Source organism: Melanerpes formicivorus, unplaced genomic scaffold (genome assembly GCF_026170545.1).
Source record: "Melanerpes formicivorus ecotype bairdi unplaced genomic scaffold, bMelFor1.0.p_v2 SCAF_64, whole genome shotgun sequence".
NCBI lineage: Eukaryota > Metazoa > Chordata > Aves > Piciformes > Picidae > Melanerpes > Melanerpes formicivorus.
The window spans coordinates 3965398-3985728 of NW_027142416.1; the positions used below are offsets into that span (position 1 = coordinate 3965398).

At 45.8% G+C, this 20331-nt stretch overlaps 1 protein-coding gene across 1 annotated transcript in view; it reads left to right on the forward strand.

Annotated features, from left to right (window-relative positions):
- LOC137453294 (phosphatidylinositol phosphatase PTPRQ-like) overlaps positions 1-17685 on the forward strand; it is a gene marked incomplete at its 3' end in the record, with an annotated part of 98629 nt that extends 80944 nt beyond the window's left edge. Inside the window, exons 36-42 of the mRNA XM_068162434.1 lie at positions 2970-3115; positions 10327-10492; positions 11290-11583; positions 12182-12457; positions 13845-13996; positions 15653-15794; positions 17416-17685. Of these exons, the coding sequence (XP_068018535.1) occupies positions 2970-3115; positions 10327-10492; positions 11290-11583; positions 12182-12457; positions 13845-13996; positions 15653-15794; positions 17416-17685 (1446 nt within the window). The remainder of the gene's footprint in view (positions 1-2969; positions 3116-10326; positions 10493-11289; positions 11584-12181; positions 12458-13844; positions 13997-15652; positions 15795-17415) is intronic.
- Between the last annotated feature and the right edge of the window lie 2646 nt (positions 17686-20331).

Sequence of the window (20331 nt, forward strand, 5' to 3'; positions counted from 1 at the left end):
GGTTAGATACACAATATATACAATATTTACAATATATGTGCAGAAATATACAGCAAGGAAAAAAAACAAGAATACAGGAACGAAATTCCCTCCCCCAGACAGAGGAGGGTTGCCCCCCGTATCCCCTTCTCTCCCCCTACCTCCCTTTTTTCCCAAAGAGGGTTAGAAAGAGAGAAAAAGGCAGTTATTAAGAAAGCAAAATTCTAGTAGGCCTATTAGTAGGATTAGTTGCTTATCTGTTTTCCAAGGTCGCTCTGGCTAGGAGCCCAGAAGCAGCCAAGCTGGAAGGGACGAACTGAGAAAAAATGGCAGCTGCGCTAAAACTTAAAACTGCATTCTACCAATCTACCAATGAAATTCGTTTAGAATATCGATGTTTTCATTGTCTTCACCAAAACATTCGGCCAGAATGTCCCAGCACTGTCCCTTTCTCAAAGGCACAGCCTCAAACGGCCACAGTGTCCAAGTTTAAAAGTCTAATTTACCACCATGAGTTTGGAACTGAATAACATAGCATAGCATGGCATAGCATAGCATAGCATAGCATAGCATAGAACAGAATAGAATTCATAGAATCATATAGAATCAATAAGATTGGAAAACACCTCAACGGCCATCAAGTCCAACCTATCACCCTACACCTCATGACAACTAAACCATGGCACCAAGTGCCACATCCAATCCCCTCTTGAACACCTCCAGGGATGGTGACTCCACCACCTCCCTGGGCAGCACATTCCAATGGCGAACAACTCTCTCCGTGAAGAATTTTCTCCTTACCTCCAGCCTAAACGTCTCCTGGTGCAGCTTGAGACTGTGTCCTCTTGTTCTGGTGCTGGTTGCCTGGGAGAAGAGACCAACCCCCACCTGGCTACAACCTCCCTTCAGGGAGTTGTAGAGGGCAATGAGGTCACCCCTGAGCCTCCTCTTCTCCAGGCTAAGCAACCCCAGCTCCCTCAGCCTCTCCTCACAGGGCTGTGCTCAAGGCCTGTCCCCAGCCTCGTTGCCCTTCTCTGGACACGTTCAAGTGTCTCAATGTCCTTCTTAAATTGAGAGGCCCAGAACTGGACACAGCACTCAAGGTGTGGCCTAACCAGTGCTGAGTATGGGGGCAGAATGACTTCCCTGCTCCTGCTGGCCACACTATTCATGATCCAGGCCAGGATGCCATTGGCCTTCTTGGCCACCTAAGCACACTGCTGACTCATGTTTAGGCAGCTGTCAATCAGCACCCCCAGGTCCATTTCTGTTTGGCTGCTGTCCAGCCAAACAGAATTTTGTAAAACAAGAAAATTTCACAAGAAAATTTTTAACTAAGACTATGCATCACATTTATCACAGTATTACAGGATGGTATAAGTTGGAAGGGACCTCCAGAGATCACCCAGTCCAACTCCCCTGCCTGAGCAGGATTACCCAGGGTATTAATTGAATTGAATTTAATTGAATCGAATGGAATTGAATGGAATTGAATGGAATTGAATTAGCTAGGTTGGAAAGGACCTTTGATATTATCAAGTCCAGCCTATCACCCAACACCATCTAATCAACTAAACCATGGCAACAAGTGACTCCACCACCTCCCTGGGCAGCCCATTAAAAAAAAAATCTGCTTGTAATCAACAAAGAGAGAATAAGGCTTTTAATTTAGGTTTTCTGAAACAAATCAGATCTTTTCCTATTAATTATGCATGGAGCATAGAGGCCAAACTCATTCAGTTTCTGTGCCTGCAGATTAGACTTTCATCGTGTCCAAAGCAGTAAGTACAGGAGAAATTCTATGAGAGGAGAGGACCTGTTTACAAAATGCAAGTCTGTTTGACAACTTAGTTTTAAAAATATTATTGCTTGCATCTACTATTTTATTTAACCATTTCCAGAAGCAGTTTTTATGCCATAGTCAGAAATATATTAGACTGGACACTAGGAAGAAAATTTTCCCAGCAAGAGGGGTCAGGGATTGAAATGTGCTGCCCAGGGAGGTGGTAGAGGCACCAAGCCTGGCTGTGTTTAAAGGTGGTTTGGATGTGGTGCTTGGGGCTATGGTTTAGGGGTGACCCTTGTAGAGTAGGGTTCTGGGTTGGACTTGGTGATCCTGAGACTCTCTTCCAACCTGAACGTTTCTGTGATTCTGTGATGTGACAAATCAGCTATTGTGATATTTGCTATCATGGTGTCCAAAACTCTTTGTCCTTTGTGCTTTAGAATTTCTCTATTACAATTTCTTATCTTCAGAGGAAGGTGACAGTATCTCCTTGGCTAGTACAAAATGAGTGAGGTGTTTCAGGGTAGAGAGAGTGCACAGATACTCTGAGAAGCTTTATATAAAAGCCTCGTGAATTGCCATCACAGAATGGTAGTGGTTGGATAGGACCTCTGATGATCATCTGGCCCAACCCTCCTGCTAAGGCAAGTTCACCTAGAGCAGGTTACACAAGATCATATCCTGTATATCTCCAGGGAAGGAGGCACTACATGATTGCAAAAATTTGAGTGAAATTATATAAGGATGTGAACTATTAACCAGTCCTTGGCATCTCTATTATGATTGCTCTGAAATGAGAAAGGTGTGAAGGAGCTGTGACTTAGGCCACCCATTGAGGTTCTGAACTGTTCTACATTGGCCAGATGCTCTGATCTAAGCTGGCTGCAGAAGGTCATAACTCCCCATGACAACTGCCTAAATAATGCAGGTTTCATGAGGTGGCGTCACCAGGCCTGGATGTGTTTCATGGTGGTTTGGATGTGGTGCTTGGGGCTATGGTTTAGGGGTGACCCTTGTAGAGTAGGGTTCTGGGTTGGACTTGGTGATCCTGAGGGTCTTTTCTAACCTGAATGTTTCTATGTTTCTACATTTAATTTCACCTAGGAAATTGTAAATTCTATACCAGGTGTTTCTTGGGCACTAAAGTGTGAAAAAAAAAAGCACCTTGAGTCAGGTATGCTAAAACCTAACATTTTTTTTCCAGCACCAAGTGATCCACCGAAAGATGTTGTGTACAGCAACCTTACTTCCACATCAATAAGGCTATTTTGGACTCCTCCTCAAAAGCCTAATGGAAATATTCTGTACTACTCAGTTTATTTCAAAAATAGCTCAGGACTGTTCATACAGGTAAGATTATTTTCATGGTCTCCTTTTGCAGGATACAATCAAGTGGTCTAGTCGTTCATTAAAGATCACAGTATCACCAAGGTTGGAAGAGACCTCAAAGATCATCAAGTCCAACCTGTCACCACAGACCTCATTACTAGACCATGGCACCAAGTGCCACATCCAATCCCCTCTTGAACACCTCCAGGGATGGTGACTCCACCACCTCCCTGGGCAGCACATTCCAATGGCGAACGACTCTCTCAGCGAAGAACTTTCTCCTCACCTCCAGCCTAAACTTCCCCTGGCACAGCTTGAGACTGTGTCCTCTTGTTCTGGTGCTGGTTGCCTGGGAGAAGAGACCAACCTCTGCCTGGGTACAACCTCCTTAAGGTAGTTGTAGACAGCATTGAGGTCTCCCCTGATCCTCCTCTTCTCCAGGCTAAGCAATTCCAGCTCCCTTAGCTTCTCCTCATAGGGCTGTGCTCAAGGCCTCTCCCCAGCCTTGTTGCCCTTCTCTGGACACCTTCAAGTGTCTCAATGTCCTTCTTAAACTGAGGGGCCCAGAACTGGACACAGGACTCAAGGTGTGGCCTAACCAGTGCTGAGCACCAGGGCAGAATGACTTCCCTGCTCCTGGATTTTTATTGTTATCAGCATAGTGTTGTGGGGTGGGGTTTTTTTTCATATTTCCTTTATCACAGGGCAGTTTTTAAACTTGGAAATACAGAAGCACATCCTGTAATTGTGTGTCTTGCATTGTGCATCACGTTGGACATTCACATCATTAAGCACTGAAGCAAACAGGCTTTGTTAATATTCCATATTGCAAATTTGATATTTACATATATACACCTAGAATCATAGGATCAATAAGGTTGGAAAAGACCTCAAAGATCATCAAGTCCAACTTGTCTCCCAGCACCTCATGACAACTAAACCATGGCTCCAAGGGCCACATCTAATCGCTTTTTTAACACCTCCAGGGATGGGGACTCCACCACCTCCCTGGGCAGCACATTCCAATGGCCAATCTCTCTTTCTGGGAAGAACTTCCTTCTCACCTTCAGCCTAAACCTCCCCTGGTGCAGCTTGAGACTGTGTCCTCTTGTTCTGGTGCTGGTTGCTTGAGAGAAGAGACCAATTCCCTCCTGGCTACAACCCCCCTTCAGGTAGTTGTAGAGAGCAGTAAAGTCTCCCTTTAGCCTCCTCTTCTCCAGGCTAAAGCATAGACAAGCACAGGTGTCCCAGTTTGAGCTGGGTGCCTTAAGAAAAACACACAAAGTTACAGACCTCCAGTGTGCAGAGTGCCTAGACCAGTGAAAATTAGGTATTTCCCCCCATAAATCCTACATCATTATGAAGCTGGCTGAGAAGTCAGTTGCTCTCTCTTTCTTCCTCTGCACATCCCTGAATGAAGTGAGCTGCCTTACCTGGTGTGGGGGAAGGATGGTTACAGTCTTACAGAATCATAGAATTGTCAGGGTTGGAAGGGACCTCAAGGAGCATCCAGTTCCAACCCCCATGCTATGCCCAGGGACACCTCACACTACAGCAGGTTGCTCACAGCCACATCCAGCCTGGCCTTCACAACCTCCAGGCATGAGGCTTCCACCACCTCCCTGGGCAACCTGTGCCGGTCTCTCACCACCCTCATGGGGAAGAACTTCTTCCTAATATCCAATCTCAACCTACCCATTTCTAGTTTTTTTCTATTCCCCCCAGTCCTATCACTCCCTGACACCCTCAGAAATCCCTCCCCAGCTTTCTTGGAGCCCCCTTCCGATCCTGGAAGGTCACAATTAGGTCTCCTTGGAGCCTTCTCTTCTTCAGACTGAAGAGCTCCAACGCTCTCAGTCCGTCTCCATAACATAGGAGCTCCTTCTATAAGAGATACCATTGACTTGAACCAACTCATTTTATCTTGCTAAACTGTGTTTTGGTTAGCAATAAAGAGGGAAAGGTGATAAGCACAAACATAAATTTATGCTTTGGGAAAGTTCTCCAGTGTAGAAGTTTCTGTAGAGATGACAACTGTCCTACTCTGCTGTGGTGAGTTGAAGTTTCCCCCGCGACATTCTCAGCCAGACTAACCCAGTTGGAAGCAAATGAAAGCTGTATTTACAAGCAAAAACTGCACTCTACAATGGGATGCAATGAATGTGTACAAAATATACAGGACCAGGGAAGCTGCTCCTCTGGCCACCTCCCTTCCCTATACCAGAGGAAAAGGGGAGTTGAGAGAAAGGAGTGTTAGGTCTTATCTGAAGGTCACCCAGAAGCATTGTTATCTCCTGGGTGAAGCAGAACAGCCAAGAAGAGAAGAGAAAAGAAAAGGAATGGGAATGAAAGTGAAATGTTAGAAGAGTTGTTAGCATACAGCTTCTCTTTCCCCCCACATTTTGTCCAATGAATTTGTTTAGAATAATACTTCATTTTCCTTTTTACACCCAGTAGTGATTTATTTATATTTTTCTACTTTTCTGCTCCAAATCTGCAGCTAAATTTTAAAGGCATAGCCTAAAACTGCCACATCTGCCAAGCCAGACCAGGGAACCAGGAGCTAAGTACAACAAAAAAGCCCCAGCCCTTCAAGGTACTGAACATGAGACCCCCATATCATCCAAGCCCTGTACTTCAAGCCAGCCTGAGTGAACACAACTGGATACAGTTCAGAGTGAAATTCAGCTTGTCTGCTCTTGGAATTCATAGAAGGGATGCAAGCAAAACAAAAAGAAAAGGAACTCTCTTCACTTAGACCAGTTCTGGAACAGTGTGCATTCCAATTACACAGCTTGGATTAGAACAGAACTGAGTAGGATAGGATAGGATAGGATAGGGTAGGGTAGGGTAGGGTAGGGTAGGGTAGGGTAGGATAGGATAGACCAGGTTGGGAAAGACCTTTGAGATCATCACGTCCACCCGATCACCCAGCACCACCTAATCAACAAAACCATTGGCATCAAGTGCCTCATCCAGTCTCTTCTGAAACACTTCCAGCACCTCCCTGGGCAGCACATTCCAATCTTTCTTTCTGTGAAGAACTTCTTCCTCACCTCCAGCCTAAATCTTCCCTGGTACAGCTTGAGACTGTGTCCTTTTATTCTGGTGCTGCTTGCCTGGGAGAAGAGACCAAAGCCTACATGGCAACAACTACCCTTCAGGTAGTTGTAGACAGCAATAAGGTCTCCTCTGAGCCTCCTCCTCTTCAGGCTAAGCAACCCCAGCTCCTTCAGCCTCCCCTCACAGGGCTGTGCTCGAAACCCCTCCCCAGCTTTGTTGCCCTTCTCTGGACACATTCCATCAACTTAACATCTTTCCTAAACTGAGGGACCCAGACCTGGACACAGGACTCGAAGTGTGGCCTAAGCAGTGCTGAGTACAGGGTACAATGACTTCCTTGCTCCTGATGGCCACACTGTTCCTGATACAGGCCAGGATGCCCTTGGCCTTCTTGGCCACCTGAGCACACTGCTGACTCATGTTCAGCCTACCATCAACCAGTCCCTTTCTGCCTGGCTGCTCTCCAGACACTTTGTCCCCAGCCTGTAGCACTGCATGGGGTTGTTGTGGCCAATGTATAGAACCTGGCACTTAGATGTGTTAAATCTCATGCCCTTGGACTCTGGCACATCTGTCCAGCCTGTTGAGGTCCCTCTGCAGAGCTCTGCCACCCTTTAACAGATCAACACCTGCCCCCAGCTTGGTGTCACCTGCAAATTTACTGATGATGGACTCAATGCCTTCATCCAGATTATCAACAAAGATACTGAACAGGATGGGGCCCAGCAGTGATGTGTGGGGGACCCCACTAGTGCCTGACTGCCAGCTGGATGGGGCAACACTCACCATCAATCTCTGAGCTCAGCCCTCCAGCCAGTCTAACCCAGCCACCACACACCATCAATCTCTGAGCTAAGCCCTCCAGCCAGCCTAACCCAGCGCAGAGTTCTGCTGTCCAAGCCAGGGGCTGACAGCTTGGCCAGGAGTTTGCTGTGTCCTCACTGTGTCACCACTCTCCCTTGAATGCCAGAGTCAAATATATGATGCTCTACACTCAAAAAAAACCCAACCCAAAACAGTGCAATACAATGAACTTAAAGAAGGAAACAGAGAAGGTGAGAAAGGTTACCAGTGAAAAACAGGAGCACTCTGTTTTCTGTGTACATTTAATTACAGCTTTATGCCACTGGAAATTTCTGATGCTTCCGGAGGTGAGGAGGATGCCACTTTCTGCCTCCACTTTCATGGCCTGTGTGTATTGCTTACACTGAGCTGCTTTTAATCATCTGATACTTTGCTATGTCAAACCTTCTTTCATGTATGGATGAAGAAAGAGACAGAAGAAAGAATTTCTTCATCTGTAGCCAAAGATCCTAAGCTGTTTGCTTTCATCTGTGGCCACAGTTAATTGTACAACTTCCTATAGTGTTCTATCCCCAGGGTACAATTAGTGCAAGTTTCATCTTCTCCCAGTTTGAACCCACACAGATTTTCCTGCTGACCCTTACTCTTACCTTGGGCTCTTCTTGGGAAGGGGATTGCCTCTTAAAACAGCTTTAGTTGAGCTGCCAAAGAGCCAGTTATAGGCTTCACATTGGCTCACTCAGCCCTTAGCTGGCAGACAGCTGACTAAACTATAAAGGGATGCTTTTTAAACTAATATTTTATAAATACACTCCCACTAAATCTAGAATCAAAACTCGATGTGGCAGCTGACATTTTTACCTAGAAAACTCAGAAAAGGTATTTAAAAAAAAAAATCTTATTAGATATTTTCAGTGGCTAATTATTAATAATGGCAATATCTCTTGCCAAGAGGATAGTAGAATGATGTTTCTGGATCAGAAGGGTGGTGTTTGTTGGGTTTTTTTTATTACACTGTGCTCAAACAGCAGAAAGTTTAATTAAATACTTCAGAATTTAACCCTTTCTTTCCTGTATCTCTACCTTACCCAAGTATACAGGAAAGCTCTTTCGAGCCTTTTCCAGTAAGTTATGTGAAGCATAGAATCATAGAATTGTTAGGATTGGAAGGGACCTCAAGCATCATCCAGTTCCAACCCCCATGCTATGGCCAGGGACACCTCACACTACAGCAGGTTGCTCACAGCCACATCCAGCCTGCTCTTAAAAACCTCCAGGAATGAGGCTTCCACCACCTCCCTGGGCAACCTGTGCCAGTCTCTCACCACCCTCATGGGGAACAACTTCTTCCTAACATCCAATCTCAATGTCCCCATTTCTAGGGTTGCTCCATCCCCCCAGTCCTATCACTCCCTGACACTCTAAAAAGTCCCTCCCCAGCTTTCCTGCAGCCCCCTTCAGATCCTGGAAGGCCACAAGAAGGTCTCCTTGGAGCCTTCTCTTCTCCAGACTGAACAGCCCAAACTCTCAGTCTGTCTCCATAGCAGAGCAGCTCTAGCCCTCTGCTCTTCCTCATGGCCTTTCTCTGGACACCTTCCAGCAACTCCAGATCCTTCCTGTAATAGGGGCTACAGAACTGGACACAGTACTCCAGGTAGGGTCTCACCAGAGTGGAGCAGAGGGGGAGAATCACCTCCCTCGACCTTCTGGCCACACTTCTCTTGCTGCAGCCCAGGGTCTGCTTGGCTTTCTGGGCTGCAGCTCCTCACTGCTGGCTCCTGTTGAGCTTCTCATCCACCAGCACCCCCAGTCCTTTTCTTCAGGGCTTTTCTCAAGCCAGTTGCTGCCATATGAAGCATAACAACAGCACAGGACCCCTCTGTACCTTTGATTCAGCTCCTTGTCCCCTCCTGGAGACAAAGGGACCCAAGATACAAATCACACACTCCCTCTCAGCTCCCTCTATACTCAGTAGGTTTAGACTGGAAATTAGGAAACATTTTTTCAGGGCAAGAGTGGTCAGGGATTGGAATATGCTGCCCAGGGAGGTGGTGGAGTCACCAAGCCTGGATGTGTTTAAAGGTAGTTTGGACTATGGTTCTTGGGCTGTTTCAGGGCTGAACCTTGTAGAGCAGGCTTGGACTTGGTGATCCTGAAGGTCTTTTCCAACCTGAATGTTTCTGTGATTCTGTGATTTAGAATAGGCAAGGCAATGACATGTGATCAGTCATCTATGAGCAATTAACAAATGATTTTTGGGGGGTTATCTTCTTGATGCAGTATGGATAACCACATTGCAATACTATGGATTTAATGTGTTTTTAAGAAAGATGGGTTAGCATCCAACACCTCCAAACAACAGGAGGAAATCAATTATGTACCTGTAGTTCTTACAAAGAGTAACAGTAGATATCACACAACAAATTACTTGAGTACTTCACTAAAAGTCAGGACTTATTAGAGTGAAAGTATAGGCTTGTGTCTCCTGTACACTATGGTCACAGGATCACAGGATGTCAGGGGTTGGAAAGGACCTCTAGAGATCATCCAGTCCAACCCCACTGCCAGAGCAGGACCATAGAATCTAGTGCAGGTCACACAGGAATGCATCCAGAATGACCTTGAAAGTCTCCAGAGAAGGAGACTCCACAGCCTCTCTGGGGAGCCTGTTCCAGGGCTCTGTGGCTCTCACAGGAGGAACTTCTTGTTCCTCTTCGTGTTGAGCTGGAACCTCCTGTGCTGCAGCTTACATCCATTGTTCCTTGTCCTACCAAGTGAGCAGAGCCTGTCCCCTCTCTCCTGAAACCCAGCCCTCAGATATTTATAAGCATGTATTGAATGCCCTCTAAGTCTTCTCTTTTCCAGACTAAACAGCCCCAGGTCCTTCAGCCTATCATCACCAGGGAGTGTTCCAGTCCCCTAATCATCCTTGTAGCCCTCCACTGGACTTGCTCCAGCAGATCCCCGTCTCTCTTGAACTGGGCAGCCCAGAACTGAACACAGTACTCAAGATGAGGTCTCAGCAGGGCAGAGTAGAGGGGGAGGAGAACCTCCCTGGATCGGCTGGACACACTCTTCTTAATATACCCCAGGACCCCATTGTCCTTCTTGGCCACCAGGGCACATTGCTGTCCCATGAAGAACTTCTTATCCACCAGCACTCCCAGGTCCCTCTCCACAGGGCTGCTCTGCAGCAGATCACCTCCCAGCCTGTATTGGTGCGGTTCATTATTCCTCCCCAGATGATGAATCATATCCCTTGATGGTAGTGATGGCTAAATGGAAAAGTAGACATAAAAACCATTGAATGGGTAACATTTTCAATGGCAGTGCTTTCATTTTATTCTTTTTTTCCCCCATTTTAGAATTTCACAAGCTACAGTAACAAGAGCAATGTCAGCATGTCCCACTCTGCAGTTCTGGATGAGCTGGCAAAATACAGCCACTACACCTTGTGGCTAACTGCAAGCACAGCCTTTGGAGATGGAAACCAAACCAGTGACATGATAGATGTGTATACAGATCAGGATAGTAAGTTGCTAACTTTTGTTTATTGTTTAGTGTACACCAGTGCTTCCACTGATAAAAGACTCCTTCATTTGTAATATTCTTTTGGGGCTTTTTTCACTCTGCTGATGGCAATGTTAAAAAAAAAAGTACAATCCAGCAAACACTGTTTTCAGTATTGCAGTGATTTTCCTTTCAGGGAAGACATTGTCATCTGAGTTTTCACTCTGTAAAAGTAAGTCCATGGAATCATAGAATGGTAAGGGTTGGAAAGGACCTCAAGCACCATCCAGTTCCAAGCCCCCTGCCATGAGCAGGGACACCTCACACAGCAGCAGGTTGCTCACAGCCACATCCAGCCTGGCCTTCAAAACCTCCAGGCATGAGGCTTCTACCACCTCCCTGGGCAGCCTGTGCCAGTCTCTCACCACCCTCATGGTGAACAACTTCTTCCTAACATCCAATCTCAATCTACCCATTTCTAGTTCTGCTTCATTCCCCCCAGTCCTATCACTCCCTGACACCCTCAAAAGTCCCTCCCCAGCTTTCTCGTGACCACAGCTCCCAAGCTGCTTCTTTGGATATAAGCAATAAAAATATTGTGTGAAGCCATCATTAGGACTAATTTAAACACCAATTACAACCTCTATGCCTTCAAAATATTTTGCTTTTCCTGGTAAAACAGAAGTGATTTTCAAAAGCCATGCAAGAGATTGCAAATGAGATTTACAGGCTAATCATGCTTCAAGGATTTATTTCTGTCTCGGATGCTTCATTACTATTATCCATGCATTTATGTTTTTGCTTATTGTCTCTCGTAGTTCCAGATGGTTGTGTTGAAAATCTGCTCTATCAAAACATTTCCTCATCTTCTGTAAATGTAAGCTGGCTTCCACCATCCCAGCCAAATGGCTTAGTCTTCTTTCATGTTTCTCTAAGTTTACTGCAACCTGGAACCAATAAAATGGTGAAGTCTTTCCTTACTTACGCCACAAGCATCATTTTGGACCAGCTGGAGAAATACACTGATTACATTCTGAAAATCACACCAGCCACTGAAAAGGGATCTTCTGAGCAGCATGCTCTCAGTCTGCTTATCAGAACAGATGAAGATGGTAAGAGGAGTAAATGTTATCCATTCCCAACAAAATGCAGGGCCGGGGTGGGTAGGGAGGTGGGGGGAGGAAAAGGCTTTCTAAAAGGAAAAGAAAAGATTATTGTATTTTTCTCATATTACTTACAACAATGTTTTATACAACAACACAAAACTACTGGTACAACTGCTTTTGGGGAGAGACTTTTTAGAGTGTCAGGGAGTGATAGGACTGGGGGGAATGGAGCAAAACTCGAAATGGGTAGATTCAGATTGGATGTGAGGAAGAAGTTCTTCCCCATGAGGGTGGTGAGACACTGGCACAGGTTGCCCAGGGATGTGGTGGAAGCCTCATGCCTGGAGGTTTTTCAGGCTAGGCTGGATGTGTCTGTGAGCAACCTGCTGTAGTGCGAGGTGTCCCTGCCCATGATAGAGGGGTTGGAACTGGATGTTCCTTGAGGTCCCTTCCAACCCTGACAATTCTATGATTGTACACATTTCTATGTTGAGACCATAAATATAAATTTCCCCTCAGAGCACAATTTTAACTGATAGCTAAACCATATTTTTCATTGTAATTGCTATTATCCTCATTTTTCCTTTCTTTTTTCTTCATGTAGTCCCAGAATCAGCACCTATAATCAGAACGTTTTCAAATCTCTCAACTACCTCAGTTATGCTTTCATGGGACCCTCCTGCTAAGCCATGTGGTATTATAAGGAGTTATGATTTACATTTATTTGGGCCAGAAAAGAATAATTCATTCTCTACCACCAATAACTTTATCATCTTGGAAGACCTTCTACCATTCACATTATACAGCATTTATGCAGCTGCTAGAACAATAAAAGGACTTGGTCCATCTGCCATGCTTGAGTTCTACACAGATGAGTCAGGTGAGCAAATTAAACTGTAAGCAAGTCTGAAATATTGGCCCTGTGTTACTGTACATATCTTAGATCTAAACATAGACATGAAGAGAGTTGAGATAAAGGATTAGTTTTCAGTTGGTCTGAGCATGAAGAGCTTTCAGAAGAAGGGCAACAAGGCTGGAGAGAGGTCTGGAGCACAGCCCTGTGAGGAGAGGCTGAGGGATCTGGGGTTGCTTAACCTGGAGAAGAGGAGGGTCAGGGGAGACCTTATGCCTCTCTACAACTACCTGAAGGGATGTTGTGGACAGGTGGGGGTTGGTCTCTTCTCCCAGGCACTCAGTTCTTCTCAGAAAGAGTAATTGGCCATTGGAATGTGCTGTCCAGGGAGGTGGTGGAGTCACCATCCCTGGAGGTGTTCACGAGGGGATTGGACATGGCACTTGGTGCCATGGTTTAGTTGTCAGGAGGTGTTAGGTATTAGGTAATAGGTTGGATTTGATGATCCCTGAGGTCTTTTCCAACCTGGTTTATCCTATGATTCTAAGGAAATACTGTAAGTAAAAGTCTTTTTGGAGTTACCTTCCTCCCAGGACAGTGTGCCAGAGGAAGACACATTCTGCATAGGATTCCAAAAATATCTCCCAAGGAGAAGTGGTCTTTGCTTTTGGAATGTGTGCTTTGCTTTTTGGAAGTGTCAGGGGGGTTGATGCAAGAAACAATACCTTTCTCTGCACCCCCTCATGCTGCTGGAAAATGATACAACATGGAAATATTTCTAACACATTGACATGGGCCTCCTTTCACCTGCGTGGTGAATGCCATGTTGTGGTGGGTTTAGGCTATGCCTTTAAAATTTAGTTACAGATTTTGAGCAGAAAAGTACAACAATATAAATGAATCACTGTTGAGTGTAAAGAAGAAAACAAAAGATTGTTCTAAACAAATTAATTGGATAAATGTCTGGGGTAAGAGGAGCTGTACCATAACAATTCTTCCCTTTTCTTCTTCTCTTCTGATCTCTGGCTGTTTTACTTCACTCAGGAGAGATAATCTGCATGCTTTGGCTGGCCTTGGCTAAGTCTAACTTCTCTCTTCCTTTCTCTTGTCCCTTTTGCACAGGGGAATAAGGGGAGAGGCAGGGAGGGAGAGGCTAGGAGCTTCACCTGGTCTTTAGCCAGGGGGATCCTTGTGCTGCTTATTAATTGTAAATACCTCTACAATATTGTAACTCCTGTATATCTTGTACAAATTCATTGCATTCCATTGCAAAGTGTAGTTTTTGCTTGTAAAATACAGCTTCATTTGCTTCTACTTGAGTTAGCCTGGCTAAAGTTAATGCTGGGGGAAACTTCAACCCACCAGATCTGGCTTGTTTGTAATCTGGAACTCAGTGGGATTTCTCTTTTTGCAGTGCCATTAGCTCCACCTCAGAATTTGACCGTCACCAACTACACTGCAGACTCTGTGTGGCTCAAATGGGCTCCAAGTCCCCAGCCAAATGGTGTTATTGTGAGATACAATTTTAAGATTTATAAGAACAACACTGAAAAACTGTTTTACCAGGTATGGTTTATGATTAACAGGGCCTCAGGTTTTAAATGCCTTTTTTTGTTGGTTGTTTTTTTCATGCTTTAGGGGATTGAGTCCACCATTAGTGAATTTGCAGACAACACCAAGTTGGGAGCAGGTGTTGATCTGGTAGAGGGTAGGAGGGCTCTGCAGAGGGACCTTGACAGGCTGGACGGATGGTGAGAGGTCTCAAGCACAAGCCCTGTGAGGCGAGGCTGAGGGAGCTGGGGGTGTTTAGCCTAGAGAAGAGGAGGCTCAGGGGAGACCTTATTGCTGTCTACAACTACCTGAGGGAGGGTTGTAGCCAGGTGGGGGTTGGTCTCTTCTCTCAAGCAACCAGCACCAGAACAAGAGGACACAGCCTCAAGCTGTGCCAGGGGAAGTTTAGGCTGGAGATGAGGAGAAAGTCCTTCCCAGAAAGAGAGACTGGCCATTGGAATGTGCTGCCCAGGGAGGTGGTGGAGTCACTGTCCCTGGAGGTGTTCAAGAGGGGATTGGATGAGCCATGATTTAGTTGTCAGGAGGTGTTAGGTATTTGGTAACAGGACCTGATGATCTCTGAGGTCTTTTCCAACCTGCTTGATTGTATGATTCTATGAAATGAGATGCTATGACCTATAAACTTTCAGTTCTCAAGCAGATTGGAGACCTTGCTGTGTATGTGCCACTCCCTGCTCTCACACAGGCAGCTCTAGGGTGCTGTAAAGCAATTTGGCCTAAACCTACCAGACTGAGGGGAGAACTGACCAGGACAGGAGATAGTCTTTATCTTACAGCACAGGAAAGACATGGACCAGTTGGAGCAAGTCTAGAGAAGGCCATAAAAATTGTCAGAGAGATGAAACAACTCTGCTGTGAGGATGGGCTGGGAAAGTTCGGGTTGTTCAGCCTGGAGAAGAGAAGGCTGCAAGGAGAGCTGGTTGAAAATTTTCAGTACTTAAAAGAGGACTATAAGAAAGATGGGGGCAGACTTTATAGCAGGGCCCATTGCAACAAAACAAGGAGGCGGGGGGGTGAGGTGTTTGATTTTAAAGAGGAAGATTTAGACCAGTTGCAAGGAAAAAATTTTTTACAATGAAGGTGATGAAACCATGGCACAAGCTGCCCAGAGATGTTGTAGTTGCCCCAGTTCCTGGAAACATTCCAGGTCAGGTTGGATGGAGCTTTGAGCAATCTGAAGTTGAAGATATCCCTGCTCACTGCAGGGGGGTTGGACTAGATGACCTTTAAAGGTCTCTTCCAACTCAAACCAGTCTATGACTCTATGACCTCTTCTGTTGCAGAGGTGTAGTAACAAAGTAGAAGGTGAGAGGGGGCTTGATGCGGCTGTGTGGAGGTGACAGAAGTTTTCCATGTAGGTTAACAAGGCATATGTGAAGTTCATCTGTTTCAGCAGTGATATTTATGATACCATCCTCTGGCATATCTTTCTCACAAGCCACAGTGAATCAGGGAGAGGGGAAGAGAAAGAAAGAATTTGACCCTGCATTCTTTCTGGTTGAGCTCAGGGACTACTTTGAATGAAAGCTACTCAGAGTAGAACAGGCAAGACTATCACTCTAAATCTTCCCTTCATTTCTGGAGGTTCAAGATGAGGCTCACAATATTTGCACAGATTAATTGCATACTAAAAATTTTTCCTCCCTTAAGAACGTTTCAGGTTCAAACCATGAGGCAAATCTTGTTGGATTAGAACCATTCAGCCCCTACTTGATCAGCGTCTCTGCGTTTACCAAGCTTGGGAATGGAAACCAGTTCAGTAACACTGTCCAGTTCACAACAATGGAATCAGGTTAGATGTGAGCTCTTCTGAGCTGCAGTTCTGGTTGTGTGTCTGTTTTCCTTGTCTGGGTGACCCACAGCCTTCCTCTTTCCTCCAAAGGAATCAGAGCACAGCACTATCTCATTGCCCTCTGCCTGTGTCAAAGCCATTTCACATTCCTGCTGTACCGGATAGGCTGAGGTTGAAGTTTGATGTCGGAAGTGTAGAATTAGAAAGGTCCTCATCTGAAACAAGAGGCTTATAAGGCTACTATAAATCTTTTAATAGCATCACAGATAAAGGGAGGAAAATTCTACCATAAATCTTTTAATAGCATCACAGAGCATGGCAGGGAAAGTTAGACAGATCTCAGTCTTTGCTGATCAAAGTGATAATTGGGATCCCTGTGAAAATAACTGAGACCTTTAGCAGTATCAAAAGGCTGGCAAATGAACTGGAAATTGCATTAAACACACAAAAATGTTGGAATCTTTTTAATAATTAATTTTAGGAAGGGAAGCTAGCCACTAAGTAAATGTTCTGATCCATTGGATCGTATGCTTCCTGACAGGTGGGGAGGACTACACAAAATAGTTGGCTTAATTAATTAATTATGTCCAATTCTGACTCGTGAAATTATTGTATCGTGTGAAAGAAGATGTTCAACATTCCACAGAGAGACTTTGGGAGCCCTGTGAGTTTGGGAAAGTGTGCAAAACTGTAGCAGATGTGCACCAGGATGGGTTACAGGCTGCCCTGCTGGAAAGCAGCTTCATGGAGAAAGACCTTGGAGTGCTGGTGGACAGCAAGTTCTGCATGGGACAGCAATGTGCCCTTGTGGCCAGGAGAGCCAATGGCATCCTGGGGTGCAGCAGGAAAAGTGTGGCCAGAAGGGCTAGGGAGGTTCTGCTCCCACTCTGCTCTGCCCTGCTGAGACCACAGATGCAATCCTGTGTCCAGTTTTGGGCTCCCCAGTTCAAGAGAAGCAGAGACCTGCTGGAGAGGGTCCAAGGGAGAGCCAGGAGGATGCTTAGGGGCGTTGAGCATCTCCCCTATGAAGAGAGACTGGGAGACTGTGGCTGTTTAGTCTGGAGTCTGGGTGTCAAGTGGAGGGGGCCAAGCTCTTTTGGGTGGTGCACAGTAATAAGCCAAGGAACAATGGGTACAGACTTGGAACAGAGAAGGTTTCACCTCAACATGAGGAGAGACAGGGTCACAGAGCCCTGGAGGAGGCTGCCCAGAGAGGTTGTGGAGTCTCCTTCTGTGGACATATTCAAAACCCACCTGGGTGCATTCCTGTGTGGACTACTGTAGGTGATCCTGCTCTGGCGTGGGGGTTGGTCTTGATGATCTTTGGACATCCCTTCCAATCTCTAATGTACTATGGTACTGTGAAATGAAGTTGGAGCACAGGACTAGGAGAAAACAGGATGGATGGCCTCTACTATTTCAAGTACCATCAATTACCTGTCCAATGAGGACAAAGGCATGGTTTTGTTCTCTTGGTATGTTTCTTCAGCCAGTTTGTCTGCCACTGGAATGCTTGACACTCACTACCCACATCAGGTGTGCTTCTCTGACAATATTGCTCTGTGATTACTATTTTCGTTGTGGGGAAATGTTAATCTTTGGTGCCTGTGTATCTTTTAAGTCCCAGAAGCTGTCCAGAACGTCCACTGCATTGCAACAAGCTGGCAATCAATCCTGGTGCAGTGGGACCCTCCTGCTTCATCCAATGGTATCATCACTCGCTACACCTTAACAGTTGGAGGAAATTCTACATCTCTTTCGCCATATGACACGGTGCAGACTTTCAGAAAACTGCTCTCCAATATGACTTACCAGTTTAGAGTGAAGGCTGCAACATCTGCTGGGGATGGTGAGGAACAGACCTGCAATGCCACTACACTGCTAGAAAAAGGTAACAGATTATTCCAGTTTGTGATTTTTGTTTAATTCAAATCAAGGCTATGAAACAAGTGTGGTGGGGCAAGGCTAGATGCTTTCAAGAACCAGAGAGCTGACAGTCCTCCAAGGGACTGGATAGGCACAGGAAACTGGAATCTCTGTTATTGCATCCCATCAGCCCTGTATCTGCTGGATAAGCTGAGTGCAGAGATCATTCCATCCTTTTTCTGGCGGTTTTTCTGCCTCTCTCTCCCTTCTGAGTGCAGATCCTTTATCTCTTGCAGTGTGGGGGAGGTTTTCTGCCTGGCTCAGTCTTGGCAAAGATAATTTTGTAGCAGAGCCATTCAGCCTAGTGTGGGGGGTGGAGAGGAAGGGTGTGAGGCCTGGGGGGGGCGTTGAAGCCTGGGCTTGTTGGAAGGCTTTTTGCTCAAGAAGTCGCTCGTAAGCTGAAGTGTGAATTGGGGTGTTTGGCATTCATGTAAACAGTGTAAAGATTTGTACAGAGTACATCCACTGAAATTTCCAAATCTAGGTGGAAAGTTTTTATTTTACTCCTTTTGAGAGGGGTAAAAATCTATTTTCTGTCTGCTCTGAGCTAAACTAAGACAAACAAGCAAGCCAGAAATAGCTGCTTCAACTCAGGCAACTCAATTCTTCTGTTGTTTCAATTTCTTGCTGGCAGTGGCTGATGAGAAACAGGGCTACCTCTGCTCTGATTGGGATTGAATTAACGAGGTGGGAATTACAAACAGAGAGTTATCTTTATTTTCCCCAAAACCCCACTCCAAAATTATATACAGGTCCTTTTACAGGCGCTATTGGGTCAGGAATTCTACCAGGTCAGGAATTCTACCAGGATGCTCATGGGCAACTTTAGTACAATTTAGAGAATGCAGAAAATGAAAAAAGGCTAAGCCACAACATAGCTTCCCCCCACTTATAACATCAGAGGCAAGCCAGGACCTTAGGGACAGTCTGAGAACGCCAGGTTGTACTCACCAGCATGGAGCAGGAACTTGGAGATGGTCCCAAGGACTCTCTTCGGTGGCAGGCTCCAGAACTGCAGGGTTTATAATCCGGTTTGTGGATAACGTGGCACAAATCCGAAGGAAAAGGGACCTGCCAGAATCAAAGTGTCCGTCGACACGGCTGCCACGAGGGGAAACTCCTGCAGCAGCGCTGTCTGAGCAGTGCAAGGAAAACTGCAGCTCACGGCAGGCAGGGTCACTCCAGCAGCAGGCAGGGAGCAGGACCCCAGGGCAGGCAGCTCCCGGGAGAAGCCAGGTCCCAGTGTTGGTTTCTCCAATCTCACCACGAATGCAGAGAGAGTCCAAGGTGAGCCAAAATGAGAGCGGAAAAAAGGAGAATGCCGATCGCTTTCTGGTCACTGTGTTTAAGGCTTTGCTAGACAATGTGTCCAGTGCCAATGCATCCTGGGTGTGAAGAACCCAGCTGAGCACAGCTCCAAATCCCAGCGGGCTCCCCTCACGGGTGAGCGGACCTCCACCCTGGCAGGAAGAACGGAGCCTTTTACCTGCCCCCAGTGCGAGAGGAAGGCGATTCCACACCTTTGACTTTCCCCATTGGAACCTATGCTGATGGAGGTGGGGGAAGGGGGCTTTGGAGTGCCCTGTAACAACCTCTTTCTCCTGTTTTAAAATACACTTAGTGATGAGAATCGATTGCTGTTAAAAAAAAAAAATGCAGAGAGTACTGGAATGGAATGGGAAAGCAAGTCAGGTGTCAGGGAGTGATAGGACTGGGGGAATGGAGCAAAACTAGAAATGGGGAGATTCAGGGCGGATGTTAGGAGGAAGTTATTCCCCGTGAGGGTGGTGAGAGACTGGCACAGGTTGCCCAGGGAGGTGGTGGAAGCCTCATGCCTGGAGGTTTTTGCAGCCAGGCTGGATGTGTCTGTGAGCAACCTGCTGTAGTGTGAGGTGTCCCTGCCCACAGCAGGGGAGTTGGAGCTGGCTGATCCTTGAGTTCCCTTCCAACCCTAACAATTCTATGAAAGCCTGGAGAAGCTGTGGATGTGGTACTAAGCCTGGACTTGAGATTCAGGCTGCTAGTCTGTCGTGGTCTGTGTGACAGAGTGGTACAATGCGGAGGGGAAATGCAAACTGTATTTCGTTGCAACATGTGGTTTCCCTGCCTTATCACTGGGAGTTTTTCTCAGTGAAGGATTTATATTAGAATGCATCTAGGGTTTGCCACTTTACGCTGCCCAGGCCCTTTCTTGCTGTTTTGGCACTGGTTTACGCATTGTTGCTTAGTCATATTTACAACAAACCAGTTGTTATTATTAGGACTTTCCCTCCACTGTGTGTTTGCATGAATTGTTTTGCAATGACTGGATACTAGGGGTTGGAGATTCCTGCATGGGAATGGAAACAGCTTTATAGCTGTTGTCAGCTTCTTATTTATGGTGGTCTAAGATTAGTCACAGAATATGGAGCCAGCCCTGAGTCACTGACAATGCATTTATTCCTGACATAAAGTGAAATCAAATTTGGCTCAGTGTCTCACTGCATACTTTGACCTTTACATTCTTAGCAAGATCATTTGCCTTTCTTTTCTTTTTTCTCTTTTCTTTTCTTTTCTTTTCTTTTCTTTTCTTTTCTTTTCTTTTCTTTTCTTTTCTTTTCTTTTCTTTTCT